Below are 13,718 nucleotides of genomic sequence, written 5' to 3'. Positions count from 1 at the left end.
TACATGTTTTGGACCTGTAGTCAATGAGGTAAGTGAATGAGTTAAACTTTTAAATGAAGCAATATGATATAATTACAATCATAACCATTAAGTAGATGAAAAGACATCAGTAACAACATGTTCCTAATAGCGGGTGAACAGTCCCAAGGAGTATTAAAAATTTCTGGCTGGATATTAAGAAATGTTTTCTAACTAACTCTATTCACTTATTAAAGTCTCCAAAGGGGAGATGAAGGTTAATTAAAACTGGGTTGTGCAAAGCATGAGAAAATAAAACACAGGAAAATGAGAAACAGATTAGATGTATTTGCTGTATCATTCTGCATGTTTTTTGTGTGGTGTTGTAAGCTTTAGAAGGAGACCCTATACAAAATGAGAGCATTGTAATGGCTGAAATTWGCCAAAGAGTTCCAATAATAGCCACTGTGGCATTATGAGAGCTGGAGATTTAAGTATTGTCTAATATAATTATCTAAGCAAAGAAACAAAACATTCTAATCTCACTCCAACACTTGTTCTTAATGCACAAATTKTATGATTACTCTGCATATGGAACCATAGCTTTTATTATTCCTACACAGCCAGAATGTACTATAAATTACTTGAATCAGAATAAAGATAACGTTTGAACAAAGAGATACATGTCCTGGGTACACTTTCTTTATCCATATACAGATCCTGCCAACTGGAAAACCTCCCAACAGGAGCAAGCACACAGCACTGGAGCAGCCCCTGAATAGTCAGTCTGACACATCATGARCATGCAGGAAACTCTAAATGTGGTTCTACTGGAACAGAGCTTTGCTTGTGTGTTCACCATGGTAAGAACAAGATGAACTTMATCTGTGCAAGTTAGCTCTGCATTTATATCTGTATRGYTCTCTTTCTACTCTGWAGAGTTCATATTCACCAGGCTGCARTAATCAAATATAACTTAGAAAAGAGATCTCAGCCACACAGGGTTCTGTAGAAAAATTATGAACCTACTRAGATTCTAATTTCTGAGCATAATAACGAACTCTAATACTGAACAAATAATGAACCCTCATTTTACTTGCATCTAAAATTTAAATATAGATTTTATATCATGTAGTTAACCATTTCTCTCTAAGCAAGAGTATATGATCTGTTAAAGAACTRTACTTGCTATAATTCCTCATTCCTTTTCAAAATTCTGCATATTCCCATTCACAGTAAACATGATGCATTACAAATTCTAGAGGTGAAAAATGCTACAGTATTTAGAGTGAAAGAAGGTGAGGAATATATGTTAATTCGCAGTATATTTTTCTTTAGATYAGGAAGAATGGTGGCTCTATTATCTTGCTTTCCCAGGTAGATATTTGGTTTGTTATTGGAGACATAGTAACAGAAGTTATTTTTGGTTTTTATAAGACAGGTAATCTAAAGTAAAGTTTTACATCTCCAGTTGTGATACTTATCCAGGTTTGGGATACCAGGACCTAATAACTAATCTGKACTCATAAGGCTTTATTTTACACATCTTGAAGCTAGCTATTCCTATGTTAGAAATGACAGAATCATCATATTCATGACCACTTGATAGTCTACAAACTTCCATATTTGAATCATTAGAAAAATAAAAATATAATTAATAAAGTTACCTGTAAGAATCCCTGTTACTGATGGTATCATGACCAGAATCTTCTTGTTCATCACCTGTTACACTGAAACAGACTTTCTTCCCATTCCTTTCACCCTTTTCATTGTCACTGTCTGCTGGTATTAAAGGCTCAGGTGTTTTACGTTCTGACTTGGGAGAATATGTTATTGAAGAAAGAAGGCTGTGAAACAAGCACACATACACAAAATAGGTAAATTAATGTTTTTCAAAAGTGAGCTAGCAACAGGATAACATTTCTCATCACCATCCTCCAACTATTAGTCTGTAATATGTGAAGGGATCATCTTAATTCAGTCAAWATCTATTTGAAACAAAGGAAGGAACAGACACATTCTGTTGTTGAAAAGTCTAACAGTGAAACCCATTAGCCTTACCAATTACTCAGTCGTGTATGRAGGCAATGATTCCAGATGGAGAAGAAATACAGCACATTCTTGGACACTTGGGGTCAAACTGCCTATTAATATAACTATTTTTAAACATGAATCCTGTACTTCTCAGCACAAATCAAGAAAACAAGTCAAAGAAACAGTATGTCTGTGAAAAGCATGTATTTTCCCAATTACTACTGTACAAGACATGCCAGTGTGCATCACAAACTATTCTATCAGAACATTTTAAAGCTCTTTATTAACATCTCTGTGTACTTCCTGACATTCAAAGTGTCTAAGCCATTATCAYTGGTAAAACTGATGATTAATATACAAGCGTCTCTGACGAGCACAAAAGTGACATCCAGCCAAGAAGAGAGAACAATGCAGATTGCTGCTTTTAGAACATGCACAAATACTGGCAGCAAAAAATTCATATTCTTGGGGGATTAATTCATACTGAGATGTTCTAATTTACTTTCAAGATCAGTACAGYTATAATGGGTGATTGTCCTTTAATTCCTATTGCTCAAACACACCATTAGAATCAAATTTTCAAATTAATATTTGGATTTGAGAAGAAGCATTTTTCTTGCAAAAACTACATKAAATCAGAGGAGACCAAACTAAGGTTTTTTTTTTTTTCCTCTTAAACCACTTAGATATAGTAGCAGGGTTTTATTCATGGAGCTGTTAGAATGGTCAGCTGGCAAACTTTCTACCAAGAACATAGTAGGATTCAAACATGTTAAATCTTCTTGTTACACAAAACTCCTACTACTGAAGGAAATAGACAGATTTTATCCCACATACAGTTAAAGATACTGATCTGAWCTACAACTAGAATATAGAAAAATTATACCAAAGGTATAATTTCACTAGAATTTAAACCCACCCATCCACTAGACTGACATTTTTTGGGCTATATGATGCCTTAATACTTCATACCAGAGGGAAATCACACCTCAGTTCTTTCCAATCACTGGTAAGCGTGATTCCATGAGAATGGGAAGAGAGATGGGGCCAATATTTTACATCATTGTTGAGAGTCAGTCTAGGGCTAACACATATGTGTTTTTCAACTTGTCCTAAAAAAATGTGTTACAGAAGTGGAAACCCTAGGAAATCAGTTCTTCATACCTGTAAAACTTATTTTCTGAGTAAAAAATATGTAAGAAAAGGATTAGACAAATTCATGGCAGATCATTCTAATAAACATTAAACCAAAAGGTCCATTTCAAGAAGACCATGTAGTTCTGCCTGCTGGAAGATAGGGACAAGAATTAATCTATACTTTTGCTTGTTCTTGTGCTCCCACTATCATCCACTTAAAAATAAAAATGGGAGGTTCATTCTAGTAACTTCTTGGGGATTTTGTTGTTGCAAGAAAACAAGAGTAAGAAACAAGCATAATGAACTGCAATTTCAGCTGCTGAAAATATCTTCCCCTGAGTAATTATTTGTCAAGACACAGACAGACTATTATATCCTCTTCTTTTATGTGACTGTTTAGTCACTGCTGCCAAGAGCTCAGTAAAAGACTGATTAAGGTAGCTGGATCTTTTCCTAAGGGGGCTTTTCCATTTCTCTCATCAGGCATGCTCTTTTTCTAAGGAAAATTCTCCTGCTGATCTACCGTGAACGAAGACAGAACTTTGGATTACCAAATTCTGGAGCTGGTAGTTACAGAGTTCACTGATGTGCTCTTAGAAATCCAGTCCAGGGAGTTTAAAATACACAACCCAAAACCTGGATGCAACCCCTCCCCAGTAATCATGCTTAAATATACTTTTGTTTTCTTCTGCAACACAACACATGCACAATACATTTTCTCCAGAGATGGGCCTATCCCAAACAAAATTACCTTAGAAGTCTAGCTCTCAAAGGATAAAGTCATGAGTGAATAGAAGCTAACAGCTACAGAGTCCCTATGAAGAATATTYCCATGAAACAGAGAAATTTAAATCTTAAAAAAAAAAAAAATCCTCACCTGTGGAATTACTCCTGAGTGCAACCCAAGTCAACACAACCCTAACAAACAAAACCTGCTATGGTTAGTCAAAGCATTAAATATGATAGCCACAGGCAGTAACAGAAATCCTTATGCAACCTCTGAGCTGCTTTGCCTTTTCCTTACTCCACAGAGGCTTGAAAAAAGTTCAAGCCTCTTGTATGCTCCCAACACATCTTTCAAAAAAAAAACCAGCTGGGATCCCTGAGAACACTGAGTGCATGAGAACCAAGAACACAGCAGAGGCACCATATAGAAAACAACTTGAAAAAGGACTTATTYCTGTGTAACACCTACCAGAAACATGGGGTCTCTGCAGCACCACTAAAGAACTACTGGGATACTATTGAACTATTTGRATGTGAACACAGTGGAGCTTTGAGAGGCTGTGGAAAGGGGATATATGTTCTGGGTGTATTTCTCTCCATCAGTACTATATCACTTATCTAACTGAACTTCATCAGCAAACCCCCACATAAGGTCTCTTACAGACAATGCTACAAGTACAAAACCTYGTCTCAAACGTTCCCTTGCCATAATCCATCAGCTCTCACAGACCTGCTCTTCAGATAAAACACTCATTTTTCAATTYACTAACAGACAGCAGAGATTGAGCAGATAACACTGCTCCAAGATTTTGTGAGCTGAGACCAATACTGACCTCAACACAGAGCAGASACCTCTAGTAACATGAAGGAGAAAATTTTTCAACAGTAATTATCAAGGGTACCAAAGAGTTATACAGTAGTCCAATTGTCATACAATATCAACATCAATTAAAAATTTTGGTATCATGCTCATATTATCTGTCCTCAGAGTATTAAAATAATGAGGATTGCTTATAAGCAATTCAGTAAAAAAGAAAAAATTTTATTGTTACTATGCCACAACAGAAAACAGAAGTTCTACTGTCTTTATAAAAAATTCTGAATCAGTGTGTTCATACATTTCCTCCCAGCTGTTTAAGTACAAAAATTTCTAACTAAAGCACAGCTGTTGGATTATCTATTGTGTCCYTCTATYTTTTGTTCCTTAAGTCCYAAATCTCAAGAGTTAATTAGCATCTGTAACTATGTTCTAATACACCATGTACTTCTGAACTGCTCWCTCTTCCCTGGTCAGCACTTTTAAGTAGGTCTCCTGGCTTATCCTGTTTCCTCTACAGAAATGCTTTCCTCTGCAGTAATTACTCACTGGCAGCCCACTCAATGTCCATGAGGAATAAAACATGGAAAATCTCAGTCTTACAAACAGCCAAAGGTAAAATTTGCTGAACACACCTGCGTACCTTATACAAGATCTGCTACRAAGTTGGGGTACAGAAAATGTAGGAATGAAAAAAGTGAACCCTTGTGTTTACTGCCACAACTCCATGACTCTTAAAACTAAAATCTACAAATACATTCATATACACACTCCTGTGCACAGAATTTATTTCTGTGTGTATTTATACATACATATATACAAAAGAAAGGCTCAGAATTTCCTGTGCTTTTGCATCACAGCCTCAAGGGAGTGCAAAGGAAAGGTGTGGCACACTGGCAATTGGAACTTCCTGAAATATTGACTAAAAAATTCCATATATAATTTTCTGACTTCCRTGAGGAAGAGTGGCAACACAGGCTTTGCAGTTGTTTCTAAGTGCAACCAAGCATTGAAAATACTGTGAATCTAATTCATTGACTTAATCTTCAGCATGATAAGTGGCAGAACTATGTAAGGTACAGAAAACAACATTTTCTTAAAATTACCAAGTCAACTCTTGTTTTTGTTCCCATTGCAATATGTGATATATTACAATCACTTATAACTATGTAACTTTTGCAATTACTATCAGTACAGTAAAAAAAATCTCATTCTTAAGTATCCATGAAAGAACAAATCACTCTACAGTCTTCAAGATAACAGAAAAACAACAATACACTGCTTCTCTAAACTGGAAATCATGAGAGACAAAATTTTGCTGTTTTTATTTTCAAAATTAATTTCTGACATTTGTATTACATATGGAATCTTTCAATACTTTCTTACTTCAAAACTTTCTAACTTCATCCTTATCCCAAGACAGCAAATAGCCCAAGAGTCAACCCACTTACTTTGCAAATGAAAAAATCAACTTATAAATCCTTGTCCTGAATTAGGACTAACTGTGATGAGACTCAGTCTCCCACATTCAAGCCAAATGTCCTAATCACTCAAGGGTGGTTCTCCTTAAACCCACAGTTCTTCCTTAAGGTTAATCTGGTTTTACCCAAAGTCTAACAAATTAATGCTCTCCCTAAATGCCTTACCCAGAAATTCATCTATGGGACTATTCAGCAGTACCTGAAGAGTTCAGTAAAAGCCATCTTTATACCTCTGCCCTTTGTTTCCATTGTTATTGAAATTGTAGGTGACATTGTGTGCCTCATGTTTTCCTCACATCAAATTAATTAACTTTGACACATTCTAAAGAAAAACTACAAACTGGAAAAAAACTACCAAAGTGGACAAAAAAATCCAGGCATGTTGGGAAAAGGATCAAAATATAACATTACCTGCACTTAAATCTTTTACCTTCTTTCAATTCTATCTAAAGTCAGCACTGATTCCTATGCTACACAAAAACACTGCCCGGATTCATCGTTATCTTCAATGGAAAAATTAAAGGCAAGTCCAGATGGCAACATTTACTTACTCATCTATTTGGCAGACACATGTTTCCACCTCTTTCAGCGCAGCTTGTAATTTGAACAGCAATTTTTGATAGACATCTTGAGTTTCTAAATCTTCTTCTTTTAAGAGGTACCTCAGACCATGGCCCTCTTGCTGGCCAAGAGACTGTCCTGAAGGGGCAGCCATAGTAGTAATGGTGTGTTGGACATAAATCATGGGATTCAGTTTACCTGGGAATAATCCAAGGAGATTATATTATTATCTTTTTTTCAGAATACATTTTGAAGTTAGTATTTTACTAACATTTAACAGACATTGAAATATTTTCCTGTTTAAAAATTCATGTACTTACTTAATTTTGTATTTTATTTGCATTTCAAACTCAAGCTATTTAGGAAAAAGTTATTATGAAATTATGACTACCCATTATTATGCTCTAAAATAATCCTAAGAATCAAAAGTCGGGTGATTTCAGAAAGGCTTGTCTTTAATTTTAATATTTGAGCCACAAACGTAAATTGATTACCATTCAAGACTCTGTATCAGAAGCACTGGAGGTAGYTCTTTCAAGCTCAATTGACTTACCTTGATCAGTGTTTTTATTTTCCTTTTCATGGGAAGAATGTTTTCTGCTGTCTAACTGTACTCCAAARGCACTACCAAGGGAAGTTGAGGTCTTAGGGTAAGACACTTCCATCACATTGATATGGCAATTGGTTGGACAGAAATCGCTGCTGTGAAGTGGYGAAATCTTTGACTTGGCTTGTTTGAAGGTAGGCCAAGCTCTGTTTTTTAATACTCTTGAAAACTAGAAATGAGAAAGAAAACCAAATTTTGATTAGCAGCTCTTCTTGTGTCCACACTTAGCTGACAATACTTGTATAACTGATTAAAAACCAGAAGATTAAAATATTTCAGGTATCCTTGATTCAAGGTGTTTTGTCTTTGTAATTTCCATCTTTCTACACAAGGGAAAGAAAAATATTTTTCATTTTACATTTTTAAGGGGTTGCTTTTTGAAGTTAATGATGTTTTAAAAAGTAAATAGCTTTGTAACAGAGAGACAGAATTTCTTTCCCAYGGAATATAAAAAATAAAGTGTCTTCCTGGGGAGCAAAGTCTGAAACTGCTTTATGATCCAGTGCTGTATACCGCTCATGACATTTATAAACACTTGCTGAYGTTTTCAAGTCAGCATCATACAAAAATTCTTGTATGTAGAATTTCTGTATTTCATACAGAAATTTTTGTCTGAAGCTATAATAAACACAAAATTGGAAAGTATAAATTCTGGATTTCATATTCAGGAAGGAGGAAGTCTTCTAACGATATTGTATCCTCCTGTATTAGAAGCTTTGCCAGGAGGCTGAGGGAGGCGACCCTGTTCCTCTCCTCAGCTCTGGTGAGGCCTCACCTCAGCACTGGATTTCACAGAAATGGACATGGACAGACTGGAGAGAGCCCGGGGAAGGGCCAAGAGGTGATTCAGGCACTGGAGCATCGCTCCTATGAGGRAAGGCTGAGAGCTGGGACCCTTCAGCAGGGAGAAGAGAAAGCTCGGGGGAAACCACATCAGTGTATAYAAACACCTGAAGGAACARCGCAGAGACGACAGAGCCAGGCTCTTTTCAGTGGTGCCCAGTGCSAGAACCAGAGGCAATGGTRCCAAACTTAAACACAAGAGTTTCCTTTGAACACCAGGAAATACTTTTGCACTGTGAGGATGATTGAGTGCTGGCATGAGCTGCCCAAAGAGATTCAGCGAAGAGTAGTGAGCTCTCTCCTTGAAGATGGTCTTGGTCAACCATCTCTAGATGRCCCTGCTTGAACAGGTTTGGCTGGACAAGACCTGCAGAGGTCCACTCCAACCTCACCCATTCTTCTATTTCGAGTGGCACTAGRAAGCTGATGAACACTAGTACACAAAAACTGCCAGCAATGCATTTACAGACTTTCCTAGCCCATCACCTCTTTCTTCTCCCTTCTATATAACAGCACAGCAGTGAGGAATGCTTTTTACAGTCTAATTCTATACAGTGCTGAGCCACATCTCCTTCACTCTAACATCTGAAATTTCATGAGTTATTTCATGTGTATTTTCATGAGTTATTTGTTTTTTTAAGAGGAGAAGAAATGTTAAACCCAAATGTTAAACACATTTAACCCAAAATGTTAAAGACTGAACTGGACACTCAGAAAATACATCTACTTATGAATCATAAACGCCAAATGATCAAGCTYTTCCAGTGGAAGAGAGATTTGTCAGTCACAAGTAGGGTTTCTGTCAATATGTGCCGTTTCCAGTGCAGTTTGTTGTTAGGGGAGAGTTTTTACTGGCAAGATGTAATCAGTGTTTTAATCACAGTATCTCTCCAGTCAAAATATTACACAGACCTACTTCAGCTATGAAGCACAGCTCATGCATAAGAATTTTTTTAGAAGTTAACTTGCAAAGTTTCTTCACTAGTAAATGTCAGTAAATTCAAATCAGCCAACTTTTTACTAACACTTCAGTTGAATTAAGACACAACCCTTCTACAAAGTAAGATGTTTCTGTGCTGGGACTTCAATTTCTGTTTATTTTGGTGTCATATTACTTCATCCTGATGAACATTCAATGGGTTAATTACATTTAAATCTTGAGATCACAACAAGATCTGGAGCATTATAAAAAATCCAATTATGGAATTGTTCACAGGCTGAAGAATGTACAAATTGTTAAGAAGGGCACTAAGGACATYCAATGATGAAAATGTTTCTGCAAGCAGTACATATTTCACGTCTCAATCTCCCACACATCCTGCTCTAGAGAGACCAAATGCTGGCTATGATTTAATCAGGTCATAAGTCAGGACCAAAATTCTTTTCATATATGTGTTGAGAAACATCTGGGACTCATGGCACTGGAATCGAGGTCTGTTAGGAGCAAAATGTTCTGATAATAATAATAGTAGGAACTGCAGAAATCTACAAGGCTTTTATTTATAGAATTCAAACTTTCACAGTGAAACCAGGAGCCAAGCTGGGCTCAGACACACTGAAAGTCTCCTGTAACTATGGTTACCTTTACCTTGCCAAGAAAATGACACATCTATGCCTGAAATCTGCTGCATTACTAATTGTCATTAAAAGCTGTAACTGTGAAACCACTGATTTTTGAGCAGACGAGATTTAAGGTGCAGTCTGTATCAGCAATATCTGCTTCTAGAGACAATGTAAGAACTATGAAAACTTCCCTGAGGCTGTTTGTTTCACATCCAGGAAACACAACAAAATTTGATTTACTTGGCCTCCTCTATAGAGACTGTACATCACAGTCAAATTTTTTAGCTATAGAAAGCATATAAATCACCTGCATATTACTCAACTGTAACKATTAATATGAAAACAAATGAATTTTGGTTTTGAAAAAGATATTTTGATTTTTGACCAAATTGGAAAACAGAGTTTTGTAATTCAGGCAAACAGTGGAGAGATCAGATGTTTGCTAATGCAGAATCAGGATTCTTTTGATGACTCYATTGACGTAACTCAGTTTATTCCATTTCTTTCTGGAGCACACCCTGAAAAGTCTGACAAGCTGCTTTTTGGCCTTCTTCCTAGTGAAGCTACAGTAACAGTTCTCCCTACTTGTCCTYTGAAAACTCAAAAAACATCATCCACTCTTTTGTATGCAGCTTTTGCACATGTGAAGCTTCTGCATTCACCTTACATTTCCTTTGCWTTTTTTCTTCTTCCTCTTTGCAATTTTTTATGTATTAACTCTCAGAACAGACCAGTTTGTAAATGTCACAACTCAGATCTCCAAATGAGGTAAGACAGGGCAGGTGAGTTTTCCAGTTTTTTGAAGCCATTGTGAGCTTACTTCAAAATAATTCACCCTCCCCCCACAATTAGGTTCCATGAGGAACTAGGAGTCTGGATGAGAAAATGAGTTTGCATTAACAAAATGGCAAATGGTTGATTCATTTACGCCCTGCTTGGTTAAACAACTATAGACAAATGCACTGACAGCAACTAGAGGTCACAGTCTGGGCTATTTATTCATTCACATATCATTAATTTAGATCTCAAGCATATAAAAGTCGTCACCTTCTCCATTTTTCCATGCTGTTATGTTTTATTAACCCAAGCGAAGTTAATAATTTACAGAGATTTTACTATTAACAGTTATGCTAGGGCCTARAAGATGAGTAAAAGGGTTACAATTTGGCATTTAAGTTGCACTGAAGAGAAAAAACCTGTTGTTATTGCGTCATTTTTGGTTAACATCTGCAAATTCACTAGAGTATTGGTTTAAGGCATTTACAAGAATGAAGGCCCTTTTGTGGAAAATTGCAGCTRATTGCGTCTACAACTGTACACAGMAAACAAGAAAGGAYAGAAACTACCCAGTGTCTTGAAAAGGGATAATAAAGAGAACAATTTGAAAACAATTGATCCAGTTACACAATTAAGGCATTCATGCCTCAGAATAGCTAAACTTTTAGCTACATTTTTGTCACTGCCATGGACATTCTGAAGAGTCATTCAAACTTAGCACATTTCCCCATTTTTCCCTTAAAAGACAAATATAATCAAGCTTAGGACAKGCAAGTCATACCTTTTTGTAACTAGAGATTCTTCTGTAGATATGCTCAATTTTCTCACTGCAAATGACACTGAATTTACTTTGAAGTTCAGTGGGAATCACRTCATTTAAGGAATTGAGGCTGTTGCAATTCTGCACAAAATGTTCATCGCTTTTTGCCAGTGCTTCAAGAATCTAAGATAATAAAAACAAGGAAAGTACATTATGAAATTAAGTAGACTAAAAATTCCCCTTAGTAATCATCTCTTATAATTAAAGCTGAAAAGCCTGATAACATTACAGGCAATGGTGCACAACAACAATGAATGAAGCTTGGGATGACGAGAGGTTTTCKTAAATCTGTTCCCTGCTAAGTTATACCCATAAGTATTTTCACTTGGCTTCTCGTGACATTGTCTGATAACGGATTTACTACTAATTTCCTACTAATGCAACCACTATGGCTCCTCTGAAATACATTATCTGCTGTATTTACTTGATCAGCACATATTATGCAAAGCTGCTGAATTAATTCATTCATTACTTCTAGAAAATCTTTGGTTTGGCAGCATACTAACACACTGAAAAAGSATAAAAGGAAACTTAGTGTTATCCTCTTGTATATTCTGCATAAATAAACCAGGAAATAGGGCACAGAATAAGCTGTACTGCCCAGCAAAGACTGAAGCTTTGCTATGATGGAAATTGCACCAGCAAATGATGGTGAGAGAAAACTAAATTAAAGGCATGTTGAAAAGATGAGGGTAGCATATAGCCTTTACAGAAATTTCAGGGAATCTTTGACTTTCTTTCCAGTGTTATTTGATAATTAGGAAATAAGAGAGRGAGGCAGGAGGAATGGAAGACTTTAAAGTTCTTTTAACATTTTTTAAAGGCTCAATTTATAATGGCAACATAACTCATTTTGCTTCCTGAGCCCACAGTCATCCTCCAAAACATCAGAGCAATAATAAGCGATTATAAGCTATTACATGCAAGACATATAATCATAAGAATAAAAGAAAAGACACATGTTGCTCTACTTGTATTAAACATAGTAAGAATTAATATATACAAAAAATGCTTCATACYTTTGCAGTCAAACTGAAAAATCCCTTTGGTTCAACCATTTTTTCCAGGACATGGCACTTTATTCCAGCTGTGCTGTCATACTCATAGACCACTCCATACTCCAGRTGAACATTGTCAACAGTCAGACTCACATGATCTTTCTTCCCATCAATTATTGCCATAGTGTTAAATTTGTCAATTACCTCTAGAATAAATAAAACAACACAAATCAGTGGACAAGTCCTGATCATTAAAGGAACTAAAAAGAATATGAACAAACATTCTAGAATCAGGTATGTTCTGATAATTCTATTTAAAAACATTCATTAAAAAACCTTGCTGAACAATTTAAAAATCAGAACTCCAGCAGACTTATAAAATACTGGACTGCAAAACAGGCAAAACTCTCACTTTACAAAGAGTTATTGAAGGGGGCTAATTCCATTTCAGTTATAATTCTGAGACATTAAGAAAGACCCAAAAAAGGGAAAACTGAAAAATTCTAAATAAAGCAGAAGAAAATTACTATGAAAACTGTCAACATTCAGAAATGAAACCACAATAYATAGATTTATGAAGAGAACACAAATACAATTCACATGTTAACTGTCTCTTTAATTACAAGATGCATATGAATGCAGTTTTATCTAAATGTTAATTGCCTGAAAATAATCTGAAGAATAGCTGTTTTGTCATGTCTCATGCAGTAATGACTAATGTATCTAGTTTGCCATAAATGATTACTAGTGGTGAAAAATAAATCAGGTAATGTGTAGGACTGTGCTTCTTACAAATGAAAATGAACATTTTCCCCAAAGTGTTCACAGAAATTTTTTCTCTAAATGTGAAAGATAGTAATTTTCAAAGAATGGTATGTTAAATTTATATGTTTAGAATACATAAGAAAGCAAATCCTTATGTAAAACACATCTTATTATCTGCTCAAAAATTCCTCTCTGCAAACAAACCCACTGCCTACATTTTCTTTGCATTACAATAACATTCTCAGCAACAACAAAATCAAGCAAGCATCACATACCTTCCACTTTACAGTCAAAGGCATCGCCTCCATCATCTCCAGAGGGTTTGGTGTTTGTTTTCTGAAGATCTTCCTGTGCACTTTCAATGCTGTTGTAAACCCACTGTATAGAATCTTGCTAGAAAAACAGCAAAAAACAGACAGCTAGGRAAAGCTTTGCAAGTGCAACTGATAGCAACTATTTCACTATTTTTAAGGCATAACTTAAAAAAAAATTACAGGGAATTTTGGCATTGTATAAAACCATCCAAAGAATTTTGGCAAGTTATTTTTTATTTCAACACATATTGTCACGAGACAGTATGAAATATGTGACAGCACAACATACATCAGTTTCGTGTCTCTGCCAAAAAAAA

General features: G+C 35.7%; 1 protein-coding gene across 1 annotated transcript in view; it reads right to left on the bottom strand.

Annotated features, from left to right (window-relative positions):
* PREX2 (phosphatidylinositol-3,4,5-trisphosphate dependent Rac exchange factor 2) overlaps positions 1-13,718 on the bottom strand; it is a 161,527-nt gene that overhangs the window by 57,630 nt on the left and 90,179 nt on the right. Inside the window, exons 21-26 of the mRNA XM_057363910.1 lie at positions 13,363-13,480; positions 12,344-12,528; positions 11,286-11,447; positions 7,268-7,490; positions 6,705-6,912; positions 1,626-1,805 (exon numbers count right to left, since the gene is read on the bottom strand). Coding sequence (XP_057219893.1) covers positions 1,626-1,805; positions 6,705-6,912; positions 7,268-7,490; positions 11,286-11,447; positions 12,344-12,528; positions 13,363-13,480 — 1,076 coding nt within the window. The remainder of the gene's footprint in view (positions 1-1,625; positions 1,806-6,704; positions 6,913-7,267; positions 7,491-11,285; positions 11,448-12,343; positions 12,529-13,362; positions 13,481-13,718) is intronic.

Source organism: Malurus melanocephalus, unplaced genomic scaffold (assembly GCF_030028575.1).
Source record: "Malurus melanocephalus ecotype Western Australia unplaced genomic scaffold, MMel_1.1 scaffold_32, whole genome shotgun sequence".
Classification (NCBI taxonomy): domain Eukaryota; kingdom Metazoa; phylum Chordata; class Aves; order Passeriformes; family Maluridae; genus Malurus; species Malurus melanocephalus.
The sequence above is the reverse complement of the archived record's forward strand: the minus strand, read 5'-3'. Positions and strand labels throughout refer to the sequence as shown.